Source organism: Mchenga conophoros, linkage group LG3 (assembly GCF_057382185.1).
Source record: "Mchenga conophoros isolate Kocher_MC1m ecotype Shallow Benthic linkage group LG3, M_conophoros_male_GT1.1, whole genome shotgun sequence".
NCBI lineage: Eukaryota > Metazoa > Chordata > Actinopteri > Cichliformes > Cichlidae > Mchenga > Mchenga conophoros.
The window spans coordinates 53992642-54017886 of record NC_140528.1 but is presented as its reverse complement, the minus strand read 5'-3'; the positions used below and the strand labels follow the sequence as shown (position 1 = coordinate 54017886).

At 40.6% G+C, this 25245-nt stretch overlaps 1 protein-coding gene across 1 annotated transcript in view; it reads right to left on the bottom strand.

Annotated features, from left to right (window-relative positions):
- The window catches only part of trpc5a (transient receptor potential cation channel, subfamily C, member 5a), a 197356-nt gene that overhangs the window by 72354 nt on the left and 99757 nt on the right, over positions 1 to 25245 (bottom strand). The window contains exons 5-8 of the mRNA XM_085263211.1: positions 16925 to 17041; positions 16726 to 16788; positions 14496 to 14633; positions 13724 to 13930 (exon numbers count right to left, since the gene is read on the bottom strand). Coding sequence (XP_085119337.1) covers positions 13724 to 13930; positions 14496 to 14633; positions 16726 to 16788; positions 16925 to 17041 — 525 coding nt within the window. The remainder of the gene's footprint in view (positions 1 to 13723; positions 13931 to 14495; positions 14634 to 16725; positions 16789 to 16924; positions 17042 to 25245) is intronic.

Here is a 25245-nt window from a genome sequence, read left to right as displayed (position 1 = left end):
CAGCAGCTACCCGCCATGCTTTGCAAAGGTGTTGTGAAGGGTATCCGCCACTTTCCTACACCTCTCTGCCAGCCAGCTGGACACAGTTCATTAAGTCCCAGGTGTCAAACAGCCAATCTGAGAATTTATTTGACATTTAAATGCCCTCAGCATGAGGTAGCCTGTGGCAAGCCTGTGTGTGTGTCTGTGCGTGCGTATGTGCACAATTTACCCATTAAGTTGGAACCAGTGAGTTGAAACCCAGCGTTACATTGCTGTTACGCAACTCCTCACACTTCAAAACTTAATGCACTCCTGTCTCCCCCACCCACCCCCATCTCCTTGTCTCCTTCTGTTCGCTTTATCAGAAGAAAGGTTGGAAGTTCGATCAATAACCACGACCACGTCTACAGGGAGAAGACAGGACAGAAGACAAAGGAGGAGGAAAAGGCATGATGCGCAGAGGACAAGGAATAGAGAGGTGTGGAAAGCGGCGATGAGTACAGGAGCTGAGAGATAGGCAACAGAGAAGCAAAGATGATAAAGAGAATGAAAGGAAATGAGAGAAAAATGATAGACAACAAGAAAAGAGGAGAAAGTGGAGAAAAATTCAAGGGTACGACAGAAACAAGACAAAAAAGAAAAAGGAGAAAAAGTAAAGAAAGGAGGAGAAGCAGGAAAAGCAGGAGAGACAAGAACAATAAACCGGAAAGGAGATAAAAGGAGGCAAAGAAGAAGGGGTGAAAATGAAAGCGGAAAACAAACAGAAGAGAAGAGAGCATAAGGAAAAGAAATGAGGAGTAAACCACTAAAAAGAGAGGTGATGAGAGAGGTTGGAGAAGTGGAAAATGGAAGAAAAGGGTGCAGAAACAAAGATGAGAAGAAAGAGAAAGGGGAAAACAAAGGGAAAAGGGAGAAGGAAACAAGAGAGAAGTCAAAAGGAAAGGGAAAATGTGAAGGAAGAGGGGGGAGAAAATGAGAGAGAGTGGAGACAGAACAGATGGAACGACAGAGGTGATAAAGTCAAGAGAAGACAAAATAGCAAAAAAAAGAACATAAAGCAAAAAAGAAGAAGAGGAGATATGTGCAAGGCACAGAAAATGGAGGGAAAGAAGAGGGCACAAACAGAAGGAGGAGGAGGAGTGATGAAGAGATTGGGGAGTGCAAGGAATGGAGGGCAAGTTGAATTTAGAGATGCAAGGTTAAAAAAGGCAAAACGGAGAGAGACGCAAAGAATGAGTGTGTGTGTGTGTGTGTGTGTGTGTGTGTCAGCCAGCATGTATTGATCCCAGAGAAACATGGGGAGTATATTGGAGATGTAAGTTGCATTGATCTCGCTGGAGAATGCTGACGAGGGTGTGCTCGTGCTCTCACGCTCTGGGACAAACGTGCACACACTTGCCGTACACCTCAACCCCGTTACACAGACAGGCTGTCGTGGTCGCTAGACTGCTGTCAGGTGTTAAAAGCCCCTCCCACCAAACAACACTGCAACTGATTGTTATTTCAGAGCGTGCATCGTGAAGCTCGGTTTAGACTCAACAGGTCAATGAGAGGTTGTGCTTTATGCACAGTGGAGCGGTGGATTCGACGCCGCCTCTGCGATGTTCTACACGAGCTGTTTGTGATTAGGCCGTGTTTGTGCTTCCATTGTCTTTGTGGTGCAGACGCGTTTATGCGATTGGAGATGCGACCCTTCTAACCGAACCGGCAAGCACATTACCCAATCGGGAGAGCCGATGAATGCCCGCAGTTAATGTACACAACATACATGGGCATGTAATGACTCTTCCCTTTCATTTAAACAGAGGCATCAAAGTAACTGCCTAAACACATCACCATGATGGCTGGTGATTGGACAGACCTGCTTTTAGAAAGACTTTAGTTTAGCTGCCTGAGAAGAGCAGACTGTTAGCTGTGCTATTTGCACATGTCTATGGTAGCTGCCATCTTCATGCTGCTGCTGAATAAGAGATGACCACTGTGCAGTCACTACGTGCAAAACACAACCACACTGTCTTTGAAATCCTTGTACTGAAGCTTCCTTATTTAAACACTTTGTCATGTTTTGACAAATGTGAATGACTTTTTCGCTGTTTTTGGATTACACACTGAGTGACCTCTGAAATACTTCTAGCCTGCATTAAGGTGGCCCTAATTTACTACCTCCAAATATCTCATAACTATACTAAAGTAGATTTGCATGATTCACAACCAATTTGAAATGGGAGGAAGACCATAAACTTTGGACTTTTAACTATTTTCTAGCTTTGCTAGATTCATACCACACCAAAATAACTGAGTAATAGAAAAACAACAAAATGACAGAAAAGTTCAGTTTTTACACTCTTTTTTATCAGTAAGAAACTAAAATGGTTGTGCATGAATAAAATCTTCTGTTTCATTATTATAAGACAGTTTGTGCACTGAGCTGCCAGGACCTTTTCTTTTCTTTCTTAAAACATAAGTCCAAAGAGTCGTGCTGACAGATTTCCAACATTTACCACAGCAGCATTTCTTCATTGTGTGGAAAAACCGAAACATGCACTTCCCTTTCTTATATTACCATTTCTCAGGGATTAAATGTAAAGTCAAACTTCTTTACACTGACAGAAAGGTGGATTTCACTTTTCACACCTTGAGGCGACAGTTGTAATTTGGAGCTTCGTAAATTAAATTGAACAGACTTGGTCCAACCCACTTAAGATCAGAGCTGGCTATATGTGGCCAACACTGTAAAAGGACTCTGACATCCCTGCTTTAAGGCCTTTAAGGTGATATTGCTCCTTGCAAATAAGAAGTATTGAACCGCAGGGTTGTGATATCTATTTTTAGTGACATCATAGAGATCCAAGAGTAGAAAAAAAAAAGACTGTCCAAAGTGGAGTGTTGAGAGTCATCTACAACCTGAACTTTTGGCTCACAGCAATTATCTGTACATATGTTAAGCAGCTTTAGTAAGAGTATCCACCACTGTAAAGGTTTAAATTTGCCAGTAAATAACAGATTATGTCCACATCAAAGTGTTTTTTTATTTTTATCTCTCTGATGTCACACATTTGGTTCCACCTCCATTGTGAACCACGACATTGTGGCTTAATTTCAAAGCCTTACTACAGATGTACATGTGATTCACATTTATTTTTCCAATTAAAATGAATTTTTCCAACATCAAATGCAGCTTCATTCTTAATAAGCTTTCTTAAAACACATTCCTACAGACCTAATCTGTGATCGATGTCATGCCCACTTTATTATTTCTACAGTCATTTTGCAATTTTCTGTCTTTTTTCTCATTATTGCACTGATTTCTCAACTTTACCTTCATTTTATCTCCTTTCTTGCCTTACTGGGCGTCCCATATGTTCTCCTACTTTATCTATCAAACAATTTCATAAATACTGTTTTAAAAACTGCTGTATAAACAATATGATTACTTAATGAATACAAACATGAGTATGAGCTTGCAGATGTATGTGAGTCTTTGCAAACACAGTATGATTCAGGGACAATAAAAGCATGTGCAGGGCTACGTTTTGTATCACAAACACGCACACAGAGTCACAGCATTATATAATTTGCTCTAAAAGCCTGGTGTTGGTGGAACAGTGTGGCAGCACTTAGTGTGCGACACCGTGACCTCTGTCATGCAGAACGTACACACCGACACATGCATAAGCAACACACACACAAACCATAGATGGTGAATACAGGAAGAAGGCTTGGAGCTAAGAGGAGGTTAGCCACAGAGAGAAACAGACTAAGAGAAAGAGATGAAAAGAAAACACAATGAGAGAGCGAGCGACTGAGGGAGGTCTGGAGCAAACCGATGTGGCAAGAATAAAAGTGATGAAAGGAAAGATGCAAGAGATTAAAGTAAAGGAAGATGAAGATTGTAAGATCAGGTAAGACAGAAAGAAAGAGGATGTCACCTCCCTTACTCTTGCTGTCAGAGAGAGGGGAGGAGAGCGAGAAGGCGGGAACGAGGTTGCAGTATGTGGCAAGCTTATGTAAGTGTACTGACGGCGTTCATCACCCGTCTCCTGAGAGTGCCACAGATGCATGTGTGCACGAAAGAAGAGAGAGGAAAAAACCAAACCCACACCCGTGCGCTCGCGTGCACTCAAATAAACACCTGCGTGCTCTCGCTCGCCAGTGCACCCATAGGCAAGTGCACACATGCACAAAGGGCGCCTGGAGAGGCTAATGTGGCATCTGTTTGTTTGTCAACATCTGTTGTTGTCATGGTGTCCAGGGGCCACTGTTCCTGTCTGCAGCCTTTCTAACCACATGTCCCTGCCGTCTTTCATAACGTGCTCAAAGCTAGGGGCAAATTTAAATTGATAAACTTTCCAAGATTCTTAAGAAAAAAAAGCACTAAAAAACTTTTGAGTTATAAAGCTGGAAATGACCCAAATTCAGACATTAGGTGGTTTTCCCCTGAAGGACTTCCTTCATAGCTGTTCTAATGGAGAAAGCAGTATCTGCTCTGGGTTTCGTACTTCTGAGCGCACCAGCATTGACACACTTACATTCAGAGGTGCTGATAACAAGAAGCACCATTTTTAAATAACTCGGCCGCTTACAGCAGGAGCCAGATGAAGAACAGCATGACAAAAGTGAAAGTCACCAATGGATAAATGAGGCGCTGCCAGAGATTTTATATCAGAAAAAGATGGTGAACGAGGGAGAGTAGAAGGTGGAAGACGAATGAAGAGAGCGGGAGTAGTGGGAGATGAAACAAGGGAGTGAATTAGATAAATGAAGCAGTGTAAACAGGTGTTGCTTGTGACTCAGTCTGCTGTAATGCATGTTTGTCATGGCTGCCACACACTCAGAAAGAAGGGATGGAGACAGCGTAGAGGTAACCTGTTGAGTACTCGTCTGCAAAGGCCCGCATGTAAAAACATCATTACTTAGCTTAACTTTTGAAGACTTCCATCACGTTGTCTGAAGGAATCCATCAGTGCCATGAAAAAATGTCCAATTATGAAAAAACAGCTGTTAGCACAGTTAATAACACTGACTATGATTTAAATCACATCCATCCAGTTTTTCAAGTGGCATCATCCAGGATTCTATGGTCTCCCCAATTATTTTTACTGCTTACAGGTTAGGTGAAATGATTGAAAACATCCATCCTCTTCCACTTATCCAATTTAGGGTTGCAGAGGGACAAGTTCACTGTACTTAAATGGTCTCCACAGTCACCAGATCGTCATCCATTAGAGCACCTTTGGGATGTGGTGGGACAGCAGAGTCATATCAGCCAACAAATCTGCAACAACTGTGTGATGCTTTGGGGTGAATATGGACCAAAATCTCTGAGGAGTGTTTCCAGGACCTTGTTGAATTTCTGCCATGAAGAATTAAGGCAGTTCTGAAGGCAAAAAGTAGGTCAAACCTGCCACTAGCAAAGTAACTAATGAAATGGCTGGTGAGCATACTTATGAAGTATTATGGAAACAATCAACACTGACACTAACTATGTATTTACTAATATAGAAACCGTACTCTTTCTTCCCATTTCATTTAGACTTGCCTTAAGTCCTCATTTTATTAACCAATCACGACATTCTGCCCTGGTTTCCAGACCTAGATATTTCCCCACTTTCTTAACATCTCTCAGACAAAAATTCAAAAACACATTTTTGTTAATATCGTTTTCTCTTTCTCCTAAATTCTGTTAACTTCCTCACTCCATTTTTCTCTTTCCTTCGCTTCCAATTTTCCTCCCGCCTTCTTCTGTCTCTCACTTTATACCAAATTCGAGAAAAGCCTGATCTTTGCTAACAACTGTCTCTTCTCACTTGCATGCCGTCCTCCTGCTCCTCCGTCCATCTTCCACTTTCTTTCTTCTTCTTCTTCTTTCTTTCAGATCACTCACTTTTATTGGTACGAACACTTATGTGTGACAATACTGACGGGATTCCCATTTGTCAGGGCATCTGTAGTCTGCAGACTTTCAGAGTTTTTCATACTGCCACATTCTTGTTGTGTCAACATACACAAACACAAAAACACACGTGCTTGGATTTCGGTAAGTTGAAGAAAGAAAAAAAACAGAGTGCCTATGACTACACTACAAGAGGAACTCCAAGAACTTTAGTATAATATAAACAGTAAAAGGGAAACATTTTGTATGTGGTTTAAATTTCTTATAGCTGATCTGTAGCTAGCAGATCACGTGAAAATTTAAGTTCTTATCAGTCCTAAATCTGCCCTATAACAGACTCAATACACTGTCCTAATTAATAAAGGTCTAAAAGCCAAATCCTATGCTCGGTGATGGACGCAAACTGTCCAGGCTGTACCCTGTCTCCCACCCTAAGACAGCTCGGTCACTTTCCAGCTCTACTTTGCTCCAAATCAAATATTAGACATGCCAGGATTCCTAGTGAAGCCAGAACCTGCTAACGCTTGCTTTTAATGGACACAGACTGCTAAAACATTGCCATTCACACCAGTTACTCTGGTGTGCCCCCAAGGGCTTCAGATGACCGCTCGTGTTCAGCTTGTTGCTGCTACTGTGACTTGTGCTAAAAGCTTTAACATCCCAGTACACCAGTGTGTTTCAAGGGTATATATGTACAGAGTAGTTGAGCACTAATGATGTAATTCCCTATATTTAAGACTGTCCACTTGTGATCTGATCAACCATAATGTATGTTAAAACCAAATGTCAACGCAATAAATGGACTCAAATCCATCAAAGTTTCAGCCTTACTGTAGAGAAACTTGGAAGCAACCTACTTTTCCACCAATACCAATACAACAACAGCAGCTGCAGGAATGGAAACAAACCGTTGTAGTGTCTGACTCCAAACATTTCCAATTCAAACTCCCTCCAGAGATGAAAGTCTTTCTATCCTGTTCTTCATTCTCTAACTGAAAGCGCACGAGCTGGGTCTTCAGCTGAGCATTCAACTTAGTGCAGACTCCAGGGAGAGAGGATCAACCTGGGGCAGTGTTCCTGGATTTTCTTCCTGTACACCACTTAACACGCCAAGAGTAGATAACAGGTGGTTGTTGTTCTCCACCACCAGAGAAACAGAGTGACCCCGATTTTGGCACAGCTGTCACACCACCAGCTGTCAGATACAGAGATTTTAACATGAAACGTGTGATGTTAAGGAAACAGTAGTTCGTTGCAATATAGTTGTTGCTTATTTTAAACAGGTACTGCTTGATTTGAATAATTCAGTCAGTATTATATTACGTGATAACTATGCTATGTTTGTGTTTACCAAAAGACATAAATAAGACAAGATAATGTAATTTACTGTAGTAAGATCAAAATCAAAAGAGTTGTGTTTAACCCTTACATCCATTCATCATGCAGTAATTTTGGACTTTCAATTTCTTTGAACCATTTTTGGATTTTCTCCAATCCGTGCATGGTCAGAAGTATTGGTTAAATGTTTGCTTGCACCTTGAGCCTGATGCTACCACCGCAATGCTTAACAATTAGTGCAGTGGTTTACGATGGAAAGGTTAACCTTTACTTCTCCAAATATACCTCCTCTTATTGAAGGCAGATAGCTCAATCTTTGGCCGTGTCTCAAATCAGGGGCTGCATCCTTCAGAGGCCTGAAGGATGTATTATTACCCACTTAAAGGACATGCATATCTCAGCTGGCATCTCTTTTGACCCAGCCATGAACTGTCTGCCTCAGTCGCAGCTTTTTGAAGACATGCATATTTTCTGCAGCAGCTCCACTTCATCTTTTTCTCAGCAAACCCTTCTCGTCCTGTTCATCTCCTTTTGCTTCTCATCCATTTCAGAATGTCTTATTAAGCACTGACAATTCTCTCTCTTCCTCCTTCCCTCTCAGTTGCTTTACTTCTTACATCTTCTCACTCGCACTCTTCCATTCCTCCCTCTCTCCCCTCAGTCTACATCTGAAGATGTCTTATTTTAAGAGCCGAGTGTCACTCGCGCAGTCTCCAGAATGCCATGGGATGTTTTGAAAAATACGACTTTCTGCTTTCTGTAAGAGTCTCGCTCAAAGGACTACTCTGCCAGCGCTGCAGCCAATTATACCTCCCAGCAAGGTGTAGTAGGTGTCAGCCCACTCCAGCACCAGCAAACAGCAGGAAGGCAGACCGTTAGTCAGTTTCCTCTGATTTAATGTGAGTTGCACTGCATGGAAGCATGACAGATTTTTTTTTTTTTAAATTAGTGTATTATTGTCACAAGTTGGAAACTGATGAACAGTGAACATGTTTCAATTGTGCAAACTGCCCATAAAGCTAGCTCCCATAATGTATTTACTTAGCTAAATCCCCACTGTGTATCAAAAGCTGTATTAAGTAGCGACATTTCTATTTCTTCTTAATGAGGCTTCCACTGCCTCATTAAACAAAAACAGTCATTTTGGGTTTTCCTTGATTCATCGACAAAGTATAAAAATTAAAATAGTTATGATGCTTTTTTTTCTCCACGTTTCCATTTTGAATTAAATGGGGTTTTTTCAGTTTAATTTCAATTGGTTTCCCGAGTGAGCTTTTAGGTTTTATTATTTAAACTCTTGAAATTGCTGTCGTTCAGTATTTAAACTAGTACAATTACCATATAGCTCCACTATGGCTACAAGAAATATTAAAAGCCTACACCAGGCTTTACTTGTACTAAGCGAGTGTAATAATGTTATAAAGCTAGATGCAAATGATTCATGCTTGTCTGATTTGTTTGATAAGTATGCAGTCCCATTGATCCAACTATGTTTGTTTGCAACAAACAGACTCAGACAGTTCCTCCCAAAAGCCATCAAATACATTTATGTCCCCTGTCAGACAAACAGAAAAGCCCTTAGAAATTACCACCATGATCACAGCACTTATTGTCTGCGTTTGAAAAGATGTTAAAAACAAATTCAAGACACATTCAGTATTGGCTGATAGAGTCATACCAAAAAGAAAGTAGTCACAGAGCTCTATGCAGAGTCGAAGCATAGACTCGCATAGCATAGAAGTTGTTTTAGCTGCACAATGGATTCTCTAAAGCTTTTTTTTTATGGCTCCATCAATTTATATGATAATTTCTTAGCAGGCTTGCATTATATTATCTCCTCTGTCACTAATACACAAGGACAACTAAGCAGTTTTCATCTCTTCCCTATGTCCCATTCACATCAGTGTTTTTCCACTATAACTACTCAGGAAAGACACCCTCCATAACTCCAACTCCCCTTCACGTTCTCTCTTTACTTCACTTCTTCCCACCATACCAGAGACATAAAGTGCCCTCCTAAATCTCCATGTCACCACGCCTGCCAAGGCAAAATAGCTCCTGCCTCCATCCTCTTAAATCCTTTGCCCTGGAAAAGCACTTCAAGCCCCCCACTCATCTTCTCTTTTTTAATATCCCCCATTCCCGTTAATCTTTTGCAGCACCAACACACCTTCAAAGGTGAAAAAGTCATTCACTTTTCCTGCTCTCCATGTCTATTTATACCTCAAACTACTACTACAACACTTGAAAAGCCTACACACATCTGTCATCCAAAAGTGGGCACACCAACTTTGTTTTCTGTCTGGGGATTGAACCCCAGTCTTTTTGTCTTTTTTGGTGTGGTTTTGAGTGGTACCAAGTACCAAAAGCAGCATAAATAAACATATAGTGCTCAAACACTTCCTCAACACCTTTCTTTACAGATTTGAATCACAAGTTTGCCTGTTTCAGCAAGTTTGTTTGTAGTGGGTTATCATTAGCATAGTCAGCATAATGACTGATACAAAGGTAGCATTCAAATTTTAAATATGCATATAACAAGTACAAGAACATTAGTAAGCAATCACAAAGTTTAAAAAAAATCTCATTCAGCTAATGTTTAATGTATCATTCAGCATGCTTTATTAGCATGTCAGCTGCAGGGTAGCATACACCATTGTTAGGCATGTTAGCCTATTAGCATGTCATATATGCATATTAAAAGTTTCACTTACAAGTTAGCATGTACAAATGATTCCGACATGATATCACATAAAACTATTAAACAGTATAATGGTTACCATGTTTAGCATGAAAACTGTCACTTTATTGTGGATATTGCAAACTTCACTAGATGTTCAGATGTTCAGCTCTGCTTGCAGGAATGTCTATAACCTTTAACTGTAAGACAGTTTTGAACATTTTGAAGATTACTTTAGGGTATGATTTTTTTCTGTGCTTTTAAATTTTCTCTACATTAAACAACACAAAAGCGTTTAATGTTTAATTAGTAGGGCTTGTGCTAAAGATTAAAGCAGAAAATTCTGATTTGGTGCATACTCCTTAAAGCTTCTCACCTTAACCTGTTTGATCTTCCTTCCCCAGGGAGGGAGAAATGCCATCCCTCTGTCTGGCACTCAGCGTGTCTATAGCCTCTCTTCAGATCTTTACCTTTGTCACCTCTTGCACTCAAGAGAGATAAAGCATTTCATTTTCCTGCTCTTACGTCTCCCCCAGTCCATCTACGTATCTTCCTTGACACCCCTCCTCTCCTCCCCTTGCTCTGGCCTTTCACTTCTGCTTTCATCTGTCTGACAGTATCCCTCTGTTCCAGAAAGTTAGAAAGTGTAGGAAACAGACATGTGGATGGACGGGAAGAGACACAGACTGCCTTGGGGTTTTCCAAAACTCTGTTTTGTTCTCTAACTCTATCCCATCAAATCTCCATCTCTTTCTCGCTCATGCACTCATTTGATCCCTCTAGCTCTCCATTTTTTCCCCTCACTTTCTGTCCCATTAAATCTCTCATTCGTTTGCTGGCTTTGTATCTGCTCACTCTTGTTCCAGCTCATTATCTCACTTTCCCTCCCTGTCCCTTTCATCCTCCCTCTTTTATTTAACCCTGCACCTCAACCGCTCACCAGCCTTCACCCTCTGTTCCTCCCTAGATTTTTGCTTCTACAGTGTACATCGGCTAGCATCCTCATCTCCTTTGACAAACCCCTATATAGTGAACTATTAGGTCCACCAATTCCTCAACAACATTACAGGAGGTGTTCTATTTTGTTTGTTTTTTTAAAAACAGAGCAGGAGTCGCAAGTTTGATTCCCACTCAGTATCCAGTAATGGTCCTGACTAGACCCCCTGCCCCATGCTAAAACTAAGCCCTGGAATGGCGCAGCTACATCTGCAGCCTGTCCGCAGCTTGGACACAAACATTTCACTACATGTTATACTGAGTATGTGACAAACAAAATTTTAATTTAATATATTTATATAAAACCTACTGATCTCATTAAATACATTAGAATGGGCATCATATGCATAGAAATACACTAATAGTTTAACCTAGAAACCTTCAATTATGAATGTGACTAAGATTGGAGAGTTTTCATCTGGCAAAGACCAATATAAATGTAGAATGTTTTGTGCTGGTGTGTGGGTTTATAAAGCATAGTGTATGTGGTCAAACCCCGCTGCATGTTAAAGGTGCTACAATCATTGAGAATAACTGAATATGACACTAGACCACCAGCATCTTAGACCAAAACAAGCTGATTGGACACAGCTCCCAGCCAACAACAACAAAAGAACCCATGAACAACCACTGAACCGCTCCAGGTTTGTAAAATGACTATGACACTGTCAGCTTCTCTCTTTGCTTTTAATGGAGACAGATTTTTTTTGCCAGGCCTTCTGACATCTAAGATTAAAGTTATCTTAATCCCTCTCTCCTCTGCTCTGCTTTCTTATTGTCACTTGTCTTACTCCACTTATATACACACACAAAGTGAAATACAGGGAGTGCAGAATTATTAGGCAAATGAGTATTTTGTCCACATCATCCTCTTCATGCATGTTGTCTTACTTCAAGCTGTATAAGCTCGAAAGCCTACTACCAATTAAGCATATTACGTGATGTGCATCTCTGTAATGAGAAGGGGTGTGGTCTAATGACATCAACACCCTATATCAGGTGTGCATAATTATTAGGCAACGTCCTTTCCTTTGGCAAAATGGGTCAAAAGAAGGACTTGACGGGCTCAGAAAAGTCAAAAATAGTGAGATATCTTGCAGAGGGATGCAGCAGTCTCAAAATTGCAAAGCTTCTGAAGCGTGATCTTCGAACAATCAAGCGTTTCATTCAAAATAGTCAACAGGGTCGCAAGAAGCGTGTGGAAAAACCAAGGCGCAAAATAACTGCCCATGAACTGAGAAAAGTCAAGCGTGCAGCTGCCAAGATGCCACTTGCCACCAGTTTGGCCATATTTCAGAGCTGCAACATCACTGGAGTGCCCAAAAGCACAAGGTGTGCAATACTCAGAGACATGGCCAAGGTAAGAAAGGCTGAAAGACGACCACCACTGAACAAGACACACAAGCTGAAACGTCAAGACTGGGCCAAGAAATATCTCAAGACTGGTTTTTATGGACTGATGAAATGAAAGTGAGTCTTGATGGGCCAGATGGATGGGCCCGTGGCTGGATTGGTAAAGGGCAGAGAGCTCCAGTCCGACTCAGACGCCAGCAAGGTGGAGGTGGAGTACTGGTTTGGGCTGGTATCATCAAAGATGAGCTTGTGGGGCCTTTTCGGGTTGAGGATGGAGTCAAGCTCAACTCCCAGTCCTACTGCCAGTTTCTGGAAGACACCTTCTTCAAGCAGTGGTACAGGAAGAAGTCTGCATCCTTCAAGAAAACATGATTTTCATGCAGGACAATGCTCCATCACACGTGTCCAAGTACTCCACAGCGTGGCTGGCAAGAAAGGGTATAAAAGAAGAAAAACTAATGACATGGCCACCTTGTTCACCTGATCTGAACCCCATTGAGAACCTGTGGTCCATCATCAAATGTGAGATTTACAAGGAGGGAAAACAGTACACCTCTCTGAACAGTGTCTGGGAGGCTGTGGTTGCTGCTGCACGCAATGTTGATGGTGAACAGATCAAAACACTGACAGAATCCATGGATGGCAGGCTTTTGAGTGTCCTTGCAAAGAAAGGTGGCTATATTGGTCGCTGATTTGTTTTTGTTTTGTTTTTGAATGTCAGAAATGTATATTTGTGAATGTGGAGATGTTATATTGGTTTCACTGGTAAAAATAAATAATTGAAATGGGTATATATTTGTTTTTTGTTAAGTTGCCTAATAATTATGCACAGTAATAGTCACCTGCACACACAGATATCCCCCTAAAATAGCTAAAACTAAAAACAAACTAAAAACTACTTCCAAAAACATTCAGCTTTGATGTTAATGAGTTTTTTGGGTTCATTGAGAACATGGTTGTTGTTCAATAATAAAATTATTCCTCAAAAATACAACTTGCCTAATAATTCTGCACTCCCTGTAGAAAGCAGAGCAAAGCCTGCACTGTTTGTAATCACTCTTTTTTGTCTCCCTGTAACAGCCGAAATAGCCAACAGCTTCCAAGGCAGGAGCTCACATATATCAACATGAATGTGTGGCCAGACAGGGTAAACTTTATAAGGGAGTTGAACTTAATTTGTGGCTCCGGACACCTTTACTTCATTATTCACAAAGCAAATCTTTGACTTTACCGTTGGGTTGTAATGTTATGTTTAACTTTAGGACCAAAGTGCTTATTCAGCCAGCTGATGGTCACTCTGCTCACATTGGGTAAAAGTATAGCAAATATGAAAAAGACATGCTACCTTGACTGTGATGGTCATATATAAAGCATCTTGGACATTCACACAGACTGTTTTATTCATAAGAAACAGAGTGATTTGATGAGGAGTGGTCTGAAAGATTCTTTAATAGGAGTTCCTATCCAAGCCGAGTCCCTACCTCTTTTTGGTGGTACTTGATGGCGAGTTTGAGCTTGGCCAGATCATGGCACTGTCTAGGGTCTAGTTCCTCACTCTGGTCGTTGTCTCTGTGGTTCAGGATGGTCTCAAGTTCTCTAGAACTCCTGGCCTGATCCAGGAGGTCCTTGGCGAAACGCTTGCACTGCTGAGACAGTTCCTCATACTCCTGACGAAACTCATTCTCCACCTGAAATAAGGGTGGAGTAAGATTAAAGCTGTAGGATTAATGGGAAACATGTGATGGCTCTTTGATTTCCTCAGTTTTAGATTTCCATCTGGTGTTGGAATAGCTTAACAGCATCACAATCTCCTTGTGGACCCCAAAAATGAAAGTATTATTTGACATAAACCATTCTGAAGTCTGCATCATAGAGACTCAGTATTGGAGAAGAAGTGTGTCTGTTCTTGTTACCCGAGAAAAGACTGCAGGGATTATAGTAAGGTATGGTGAGAGTCTTTTTGCTGTTACTTTTGAGACGATAAATACTAGAAAAAATGTGAGGCAGGGGGAGACTAGTCACTCTTGACAGCATAAGTGAAAGAAATACTTGAGGCAAATGAGTAAGAGGAAGATGATGCTGAATGCTACTCCTTCCACAGTTAATTTAACATCCCATCAAGTTTTAGGAGGTTGCTTTCCTCCAGTACATCTGTACCTTGGCTGTTTAGAAAAGTAATGGGCTATGTATGAAGAGAAGGAGTTTTGTTAAGTTTCTTCTTTTGGTCAACAAACATGACATCAACATCCATACCTTGCTGAGTTCTTTGAGTTCCCAGCCCAGTCTGAAGGCAGTGAGGATGGGATCTTCACTGGACAACGCAATGAGAGATGGCGAGGCCAAAGCCTTGTAGATGTTGAGTCTAGACCGTGAGTGTCGAAGGCTGTCGACCTACAAAGAATCAGGAAAGGTTTTTACCCCTCCTTTAAGATTTACATTAACTACGAGACTTGCAGAAGGCACCGTTAACATTGAGAAACAGTTTCAATCGGTATAACAAAAACTAACACACTGGCCATCTAACAGTTATGTTACACATGTAACATAACTGTTCCCAGAGTGGATGTTCAACATGCATGGTTCAAGTGTTTTAACTGCAGGCCAACTATGTCATAGGGTAGCATCTATCACAGACAGAACAAGATGGTGAACTTTAGTTTTTCAGTTTTGTCTTCAGATTTTGCACCAGCAGTGTGATAACACTCGTTTAACCAGTTTGTATGAGTGACTATGGTGTGGTGTGTCTAGACTATGAACAGTCTGTTAACGTTTAGTGTTCATTGTAAATATAGATTAATAGAGAAATATTGCCTAATGCTTTAATGACTTATTGTCTGTTTGAACAAAGTTCTTTTCATTTCATTCCCTGGGCAAGACTAAAAAAAATAAGAGCAGCAAAGCAGCTTAACGGACATTATTTTTATCATTATCATTAGGGATGGGTACCGGTGTCCGGTGCCATGATGGCACCGGTTCTGACATAAACGGTAGTAACCAGACCGAAAAGCAGCGCACATTTCGGTGCTTTATTTCGGTGCTTTTTTTTCCTGAGCTGTGATACACTTTAGATTCTAGCCAATCATTTTACGTTTCCGAGGATAGTAGGCGGGGCCAGGTACGTACGTTCTGTTAGAGCAGAGCTACAGATTAAAAATGTTCAAGGCGAAGCGGTCAAAAGTCTGGCTGTACTTCATAGCAAAATATGCAAACTCAGCAGCAACAAGTGCTTTAAGCTGATACTGTGATACTGTCAAAGGAGGTAACACCAAGAATCCGATGAAACACCTGGCGATGCATAGCGTTTTTTTTAAAAGCCCAGAAATGCGCCGTATTTGATAGCTTGCTGCGAGACCTCACACCGAGCACATCTACTGCGGGTGGGTTGCCTGTTATGCAACATCCCCAAAAAACACGAAGAGGAGAGTCCTGGCCCCTAGTCCTGCCAGTGTAGCAGAAATGATGACGGATGATGGTGGCAGCAGCCGTTCTTCTCTGCGTGAGTAGCTAATTTACGTTGAGTAGGCTAACCACGTTATTACATTAATGCATGTAAGGTGAACTAGCAAACATCATCATAGCTACATGCTGCTGTCTTCTTGTTTGATGGCAGATACTCCCTTCACCCTGGCTAAAAAGGCTAAAATGACCAAAGAAAAAGTGGGAAACAGCTGAACATGAGAGGTTTAGGACAAAGTTTGTGTTTTTTTCCATTGTTTAAGCACTGCTTCCAGCCAAGAGTGATACCATATATGCCCCATAGCTGCAGAAAAGGCTAACATTGTTATATTTTTACAAAAAACAGCTGAACATGAGAGGTTTTTGGACCAATTTTGTGTTCTCCATTCTTTAAGCACCGGTTTGAGCACCGTTTGAGCACCGGCACCGTTTCAAAAGTACCGATTTGGCACCGGTATCGGATAAAACCTAAACGATACCCATCCCTAATTATCATCATCATCATCATTATGGTGGAGCTGGGGTAAATTCGGTTTAAAGTTGCAGACTGCACCTTTTCAATTTATATTAACAAAGCTGAGATTTACAGTATTCCTGTGTAATAGAGTTGGTGGTGCCTTGTATGGAAAGCATAAATAGAAGACAAGTCTATTTTTACATTGGATCTGAGGGAAATTTACTAAACCTATTTGCTGCTCTCAGGCCTGAAATGATTAAACAAGATTTCAAGAATTTACTATAAAGCAGTTTTGTACCATGACCTTCATAAAAATGTTTAAGTCTTCAACACTAAAGCATGCTCATTCATCTTTCATAGTGTTGCAAAGTATAAAGTAAGAAAATTAAATGTGGGCGAGTTCAAAAAGTTGAAATGATGTTGGAAATTTCTGATGTCTAATCTAGGGTTCATGCTGGAAGTTAAAGTTTGTAAAAGCAATTTCAATATATTCAAATATAAATGTTTAGCAAACCAAACACAATGCAAGCAATGCAAAAGATGCAGCACTAAAGAACGAAAATCCCTTACCTCTGAGCTGGATACACACTCAACACAGTCGCATCGTATCTGATGTGGTCTGGGTATGGTGACCTACACAGAGCAAAAACATCAAACAACAAATCACTGATAAAATAAAGATCTCGCTTTATTCATTGACCATCAAGACAGACAAAAAAAGAGCTTACTACTCATTATGTTGATAACTTGTGCGTAAAACAACCATTACCTTCCGCTGGACAAGCAGCTTGATAATCTCATAGTTGTTTGTATGAGCAGCAAGCATGATGGGAGTTATATCTGGGGTGAACTCTGAAAACTGGCTGTCCATCATCAGAGAAGGAACCTGTAGGAGAACAAAGTAAAAACCTCTTAAACTGGCTGTTATCTACCTTTTAATATTTGGGTAAAAAGCCTACTGCCAACCGCCAGTTAAACAGGAAAAAATGACTAAGAAACACTTTTATTGTCCAATTAAAAAGCTTTGATTCAGCTCCACATGTGACACTGTTACATAGGGGGAAAACTGGAAGTGAAAGACAAATTAAGCAAATGATGAATCCAATCAAACACTCTTGAATCAGATTAAAACAAATTAAATTAGTGTAATATATTTGATAAAAAGAAATTTCCTGCTTGACAACTCTGCAGAGGTATATTATTTAAAGCCACATCCTCTCCAAAACTCATTTTATCCCTCATGGATGCAGCTCTGAACACCAGCTGTACCTGGGAGAGAAGAGGGGAGTGGAAGATTGTTTGTTTGCCACGTGAATACCAGGAGGTCTGTCATTACAGGAAGACAAAGGAGAGATGGAGAGAGAAAAACAAGAATGTAACGGCTGCATATAAATAAAGAAAAAGAAATGCAGACGCATGTTAACAAGACGCCTTAACTAAGAGGATACAGTTTTCTAGACTAGTGCCACGTCTTCAGTCTATGATGCTATCGATCACTAGGTTAGTCCAGCCCATAACGGACACGTTACATCTGCTTCATATAATCTGTACAAAATGTAAACACGACCACTTGTAGCTTTACAGTCAGTTATATCAGGGGGCTGTGTGCCAGACTGTTTCTTGGCCCAGAGCAGGAACTTTCTGGAATCTCTGCCTGGCAACCTCACAAAGACAACAACAAGAGTGCCAGCCATATGTAGCAGAGCTTGGAAGATTATTTTTGAGGCGGAGATCACATCGTCTTCAAACAAAATGCTGGGATCTTCAAAACACCCAAAACAGCTGGGAGTGCACTGCCATCAAATTTGTAATCTGCAGCTTTAAACGTCAATATGGAGTTGAGTGGTCACAAATCATTTTTAAGACGCAACACAAATGTGCAGTATTTGCCATCAATTGCATTTCCCCAAGTAATTTGATGTTATATTTATTACTGCGTGTTTTATTAATTGTTCTGCACTAACCTCTGTAGAAAGATAACTGCTATAACAATAAACTTAAAAAATATGTATCAATAGAAACGTGGATGGTAGATTTTCTTGAGCATATTTTAATAGACTCTCTTCAAAAATAACAATTCTTTAAAATCTCTTCAAAGTTTTGTTGAAGCATGCTAGAAATTAAAACTTTTTTGAGAAACTACCACAACACAAAGATGTGTGTAAAACTCCATTTACAGTACAACACAAACCACATCTGGCCAATGTAGAAAGACAAGGTACAGGCCCTGCTGCTGAGTGAAAAAGAGGGTAAGTACATCAGAGTGTCTGTGTACTGCTATATTATTGGGTCCTTGTCATCCAGGTCATAGTTGACCTGAGTTAAAGGCAACTCAAACTCACACAGAAGGCTTCTTCATTTTCCTTCAGTCCCAGGTATTTAACCACAAGTGCAGTTTCCATAGGCTGGTGGTGGTTTATAAAGGGAGTAAAGTGTAGTTTAAGGTCCCAAGTATGTGCACACTTGAGCCAGTTGAGGGGTGTTTACCCACTGCAGTCGTGCTCTAGTCCAGACCTCCAAAATCCCAACTGTGTGTCTCTGGAAGTGGATGACATAGGCATCTGCCAAGTGCAATATTCCAGGAACAGGAGAGGTGTGAAAAAAAGAAAACCCTTCAAAGATCAAGACCACATTCTTTGTACACCGTCTCCATCAACAACAGAGCTCTCTGCACATAGATGGCATGCAGTGCTACACCAGTCTAGCAGGGGAAGCACTGCAAACAAGCTGAATAATGCGTACTGTTGTGTGGACTCTTTAGTCTTTCGGTAATTTCCAATTGTAAATGGCACAGAATAGGATTAATGGTTTAGAAAACAAATATTGCTCCAGACACTCAACTAGCCAAATGTCAACAACCTTGAGCTTTGCTGAAACGACCAACAGAACATGGAACATAAGAGCGATCAATGTTGAAAATGAGTGTAGAGATCTCATTAAAAATAAAAGCTAAAATTTATTTAAAAGGGTATCTTAATCCACTACTAACAGTGAAGGAGACATTCGTGATCAATTGATGGTATATTATATAAAGTTGAAGGCTGTCTTATGCTGAAACCAGGACCCTAAAGTAAAAGTTAAGAATGAGGCTGACAGGGTGCTGGTATGTCAAAGAAAAGCACACACACATGTACTCCCAGACATCTGAAGAAGAGAGAGGAGGGGGGGCTGAGGAAGGAGGGTACACGTGTGGACTCTTTCATGTCTCAGAGGGAGAATGACGGAGAGTGCTTCTCCTCACCCTTCCAATCTTTCTGTCTCCATCTTTTCTGCTGCCTCATCTTCTCCTCGCCTCCCCTTTCCACATTCTATTTTCTCCCCCCCCCCCTCCAGCTTCTTGCATCTCTCTCATTTCCTTGTTTTCCCTTCATCTAACCCCCTCCTTTCCATCAGGTTACTCCCCTCATCTCTCTCTATCGTTGTCTCTTCCTCCTCTCACCTGCCACAACCCTATTTTCTTCATCCGATCGCTCTCTCTTTTTCTAATCCCTCTTTTTTTCCTGCCGTTATAAGGAGTGTGAGAACAGCTGCCACGGGCTGGGCCCCAAATAAAAATTAAAGAGACAGACCGAGAATACACAAACAAGTAAATATAAGCAAGGACACATGCAAATACAGAAACGGCAAATAACAGAATGAACATAACTTGAGTACAATTGATTTTTCACGCATTGAAATTGGCTGCACCATCTGCAGCTGCGAACGAGCACCACTTAGGAAACTCCAGCCTTATATTACTCGGGATTTAAACTTTTTCAATTAGGTGAAACTACACCGATGGCATATTTAGGCTCCAGATGTACACTGTTGGTTCCCCCAAAATGGAGCAACACGGTGAGATAGCAGGAGGTGTGATTGTTATGGGCTTGTTGCTCTTACATGTTTCTGAAGATGGGTCAGATCGCTGAGAGTTAAAGCGACATGATGAAATATGAGAGAAAGGTTTAGTTAAACTCGATCTACATTTTTCCCCCGATTTATTGCTGGCTGGATTATGTTCAGAGGAAATGTTTATCTTTATCTGCTACAACGGTGCAAAGGCTGGGTTTCATAGCTTGAGTCCCATCTAAACTTGACTGCCACTATATTAATCACCTGGCAGCACTTCAGTGCACTGGGTATCGGTCAAAATGACGTACTGAGAATCAGAATGAAAAAGAAAGGTGATTTAAGTGAGTCTGAATATGGCCGGTTGTCTGAGACAGGCTGATCTGAGTATTTCAGAAAGTGCTGGGATTTTCCCACACAACCGTCTGTAGGGTTTAGGAAGCCAAAGAAAATCTGCAGCAACTGTGTGATGCTATCATGTCAATATGGACCAAAATCTGTGAAGAATGTTTCCAGCACTTTGTTGATATCACAAAGAATTAAGGCAGTTCTGAAGTCTAAAATGAGGTCCAACCCAGTACTGGGTGTACGTAATAAAGTGTGCGTTGAACGTTTAGATTTAGCCAAGAAAAGCACTTTAAACTTTTGAGAAAACGTATGGTTTCAGTTATAAGTTGGTTATCAGGTTCATTCACTCATTTGTGGAGTCTTGAGTATTGAGCCAGTTTCTGCACAGAACTGCGAGTGCATAAAGTTTTAAAATACTGGTATTCTGATACAAGACTTTTGAGTCATTAAAAAATACTTTAAGGGATACTTAAATTACTGGAAAGAAATGAAAAGTTACCATTGTGTGTGTCTCATAATCAATTTTGGATGGACCAAAAGACAAGTTTAATTCAAAGCACTGAAAGTCCCTGAGAAGGCAACTCCAGGAAAATAACCCAAAGAGTAAAGGTAACTTTGAAAATAATTAAGGGCAAATAAACTCACAACAGACACAGGAGAGATGAACAGGAGAAGATCTGATAAAAGCTTCAGGGTGGGTAGGACTATTTATAAACAAGTAACTGATAACTGAAGGGAAACAGGTGAAAACAATCTAGACTTGGAGAATACAGACAGGAAGCAAACCTGAGGCAGGAAACAAAGTAAAACTGGAAACAACCGAAGGAAAGAAAACAAGAAAACACAAAGTGGCTGAGGCATGGCCAAAGAATCGGGCAGGACACTGAGGGAATTAAAAACAAATTCAAATTAAAATGGGAACCCACACCATCAGTACACATGTACCAAAACTCCACAGAAGTGATAAAGATCAAAGCAGAAGTGAGAAACTCAAATATCAAAAGCCTCAAAGACCAACAACACAAACTACAGAACCAACACAAGACAATAATCAAGACACCATGTAGCATGTGATCCCACTGCGACAACACCAGTAATCCTGGGACGGCATTTGTCTCCACAGTCTGTCTTTACTTAAGTGTTGTCTGCAACCCTAAAGTCTCTTGACTGTGTCATGCTGGACTGTGACTATAGTCTTGACAAAATCCACAGACAGACACATAAACACAAGCCAAAGTACTCAAAACTACCTGGTAGTGGTAGTAACAAGTGTCTCCAGGACCATATGTTGCCATGATAACACCACACACACACACACACACACACACACACAAGGTGAAAACAATTTCAGCCACGACAGAGTGGCACCTGTTAGAGCAGGTGTCTCTCAGACCACATTTTGCCATGATTACACACAAACACGCACCCACACAGACTTACACAGTGGAAAGAAAACCAGCTATGTCATTAGGAGGTACTAATACATTAAAAATGGCAATAAACAAAAGGGCTTTTAGTAAAACAAAGCCAATGTATTTAATGGCAGGCTGATAACCAAGCAGTCTGATATTTAGAACATTTTATTGATCCCAGGGGGAAAGATAAAGCTAACAAAACAGTTTTGTGTTTCTCACTCCCAGGACTTCATCAGCACTGAATATCAAATATTAGTATCAAGACAAGACCTATATCAGCCTGCTCTATCCTTTTGCTCCTGATACCTGGTGACTTTATTCAGTAATCTGAGGTCACACCACATAAAACTTTATACCCAAACCTTCACATTAAATTCAACAACTCAAAATGTCTGGCGCTTATAGAAACTGAAGTAAAAATAAAAAAAACAAAAAAACCCCAAACTTCCTTAAAATCTGTCCACAAACATATTAACACCTCCCAAAGCAGTACAGCACCTTTAGTAGTAGCTCCAGGTCCTATAAGCATCTCCAGGACCATGTGTTGCCATGATAACCACACTCAGATGCACATTCACAATCCAAAACATTTTTCAGCCACAACAGTGTCAGTCAAAAAATCCAACATATCTAGGGCACGACTGCTGCTGACCCCTTGAAAGGAGAACGATTGAAAGCAAAATTTATATAAAAGGTTGTTTTTGACTCCAAACTGTGTCAGAATTTGGACCCCTTTTTATTCTGGACTCCATTTATTCGTGGCTATTATCTGAAGCACATTATGATTTGGCTCTCAAATTACCCATTCATACGCTGATGGCTGCGAGCTCTCGTGAAAGTCACTGCAGGAAATGCTGGGAACAGTGTGGGGGTACTTTGGGATGGGGGCACACAGAGCCAACCATCAAACTGGAAATTTTCAAATGGTTTCTGTAGTTTATCACAGTGGGTCACACTTGCTTTGTTACACTGTAATGTTACACTGTAATGTGAAGAAGAAAAAAGTCCACAAAGGAGCTGCTGGTTTACTGAAAATGGATCTCAGCTAGAGTCCTGTGAAGTTATAACAAGAAATTAGGAGTGAAATTGCAGAAAGTTTGTGCAAGAAATCCTGTTTTTCTGGCTAAATCATAAAAAGATGTTTTGTGTTATGGATTTACTTTAAATTAGATTTCACTTTAAAAACAAAACCAGACAATGCATGACAATAAAAAATCCACTGTATTGTCTCCTCGCATCCATCAGTGCAGACACACGTGCATCCAATCCAGATGAATACGCTCAGATCAAAACCCAAATTAACACTGACTCCAGTTACACACATGCAATTCTAATTATTTGGTTCACACATCAAAGGACACACAAAACCTTCCTTCATCTGCATCTCTCTTCGCAACTATTTCTCACTTTGTCTCCCTTCTAATGTGTCTTGTTTCCTATATTTTTCCTCAATGCCCATCTGATTTCCTACATGCTGCATTTGCTGTTTTTCTTCTTTGTTTGACTCCACTCCATCTCTGTTTGCGCTCTTCAGGGCAAAGAGCTCCAGATCTAATCCTTTTGTCCATGCTTAAAAAATAAAAATCATTCTCTTCTTCCTCCTTCCCTCCCTTTTGTTCTTTGGGCTGTTGCCTCAGTCCTTCTATTTCGAGTATGCTGGTAATGAAGAGTGAGGAGTGGATGTGAACAGGGGAGTGAGGGAGGATGGACGCAGAGATATAGAGAGGTAATCAAAGAAAGAGGGGGAGTCAGACTGAGTCAGATGGAGAGGGATGGCAGAAAGATCAACAGTTTAACTTTGCAGGAGCAAACATACGTAAACTCACAAAGCACACATCCAGCTCTTAATATAAGTATCGAGCACTGATGTGCGAGTGTGCATATGTTTGTGTGTGCAAAACTCAATACTGTGCCGGGTTATGACCCCCCAAATAATCAGATCAAACCAAAATAACCCACCCAATAAAATTATGAATTATCTTGCATAAATAGGTGTTGATTTTCTTTACTCATTACCAATCTCTCTGTTTGCCACACTGCTACTCGTCTCTTCCTGTATCCATCTTTAGACTTTGGTAACTGTGCAGCAGCAGAAAAAAATGTTAATATTGTAGTAGAAAAGCGTTTGGGTTTTTAAAGCCACCGCCGATGATAATTGTGCAGGGGTTGAATTTTTTTCTATAACTCTAGTTGGGGTTCATTTTTTCCTACAGAAACTCCCACAAGCACAATTTTAAGCCTGTTATTCACTTAGCAAACTTGGTATTCATGTAATTTCACCCTGAATTACACCCCTCGCTAACCAAGCTAGCCAGCACCAGCAGCTACACCCTCCAAATTCAATCCTGATGCCGTAGCCTACACACACATATTGTTTTAGCATGCTACAAGACTGAGATCTTATTGAACGTATTGGACAATTGAAATAAACTGTATATAAAAGATAGACGAAAAAAATAACAACATTAATATGGGAGTAAGTTCAAGTTGAATTCTTTCTAACGGTCAGCAGGGGGACATGTAATTGCAAAATTCCCATACTCCACGACCTCAGTACTAACTTTTCTGAGGATTTTATGGTAACAAATGTTAGTTTCAAGTCTTTCTGGTTAAAGTATGATGTTTGTTTTAGTCAAAAAGGATAAAGTAACATTTTCTTGGGCAGGTCTAACTCCATGCGGTGTGATTAACAACTACATTATGAGCATCCGGTGACCCTCGGAATCGTGGTCACATCCATCTCGCTTATGATGTCCTTGACAAAGCTAATATGACAATGACCAAAATACTCAATGCTTCAACAAACCAACATCATGGTGGTTATGTGCATCTTTCATATACAGTCTGTGCAATTCTGAAACAACAACACGGTGCTGCATGTCTCTTGCTTTCTAAATCTCACACATAGGCCAATATTTTATACAAGACAGTAAAACAGATTAACATGTATGCGTTGCTGCCCACTGCTTTATTATCATTATTACAGAAATCTGCGCTGTGCTGACATCACTGTGTATTACGCATGTGTGATGTGTAAGGTAACTGAAGAGAGACAAAAAGTATGAGAAGATAAACAGAAACACTGGAAGAACAGATTTGTTCTCATCCACATCCAACTGAGAGGCAACCAAAACCTTCCCACAATCCTCTGCTTTGGCCAAGGGTTGGTTGCTATGGTGACATCGAACCTCACAGCCTCAACAGTCCAGGAATATTTTTCAAGAAGACGTCTTTGTTTCACTTATTTATTTTTTACATTTTGCAATTTACTTCCCGTTCGTTCCGTCTTCACATTTACTCCCCTGTCAGTTTGAATCGCTGTGAATCAGTTTTTTAACTACCCATCTCTGAATCTCTCCATCTTAACCCCCTAACACCTACTCTTTAAACTAAACTGTGGTGTGTTTTCCTTCCTCTGCTCCTCTTTCTCTCTCTGACACACAAACAGAAATGCAGCAGGCAGACAAACATGCTGTCTGTCTCCAAATCCTATTTCACA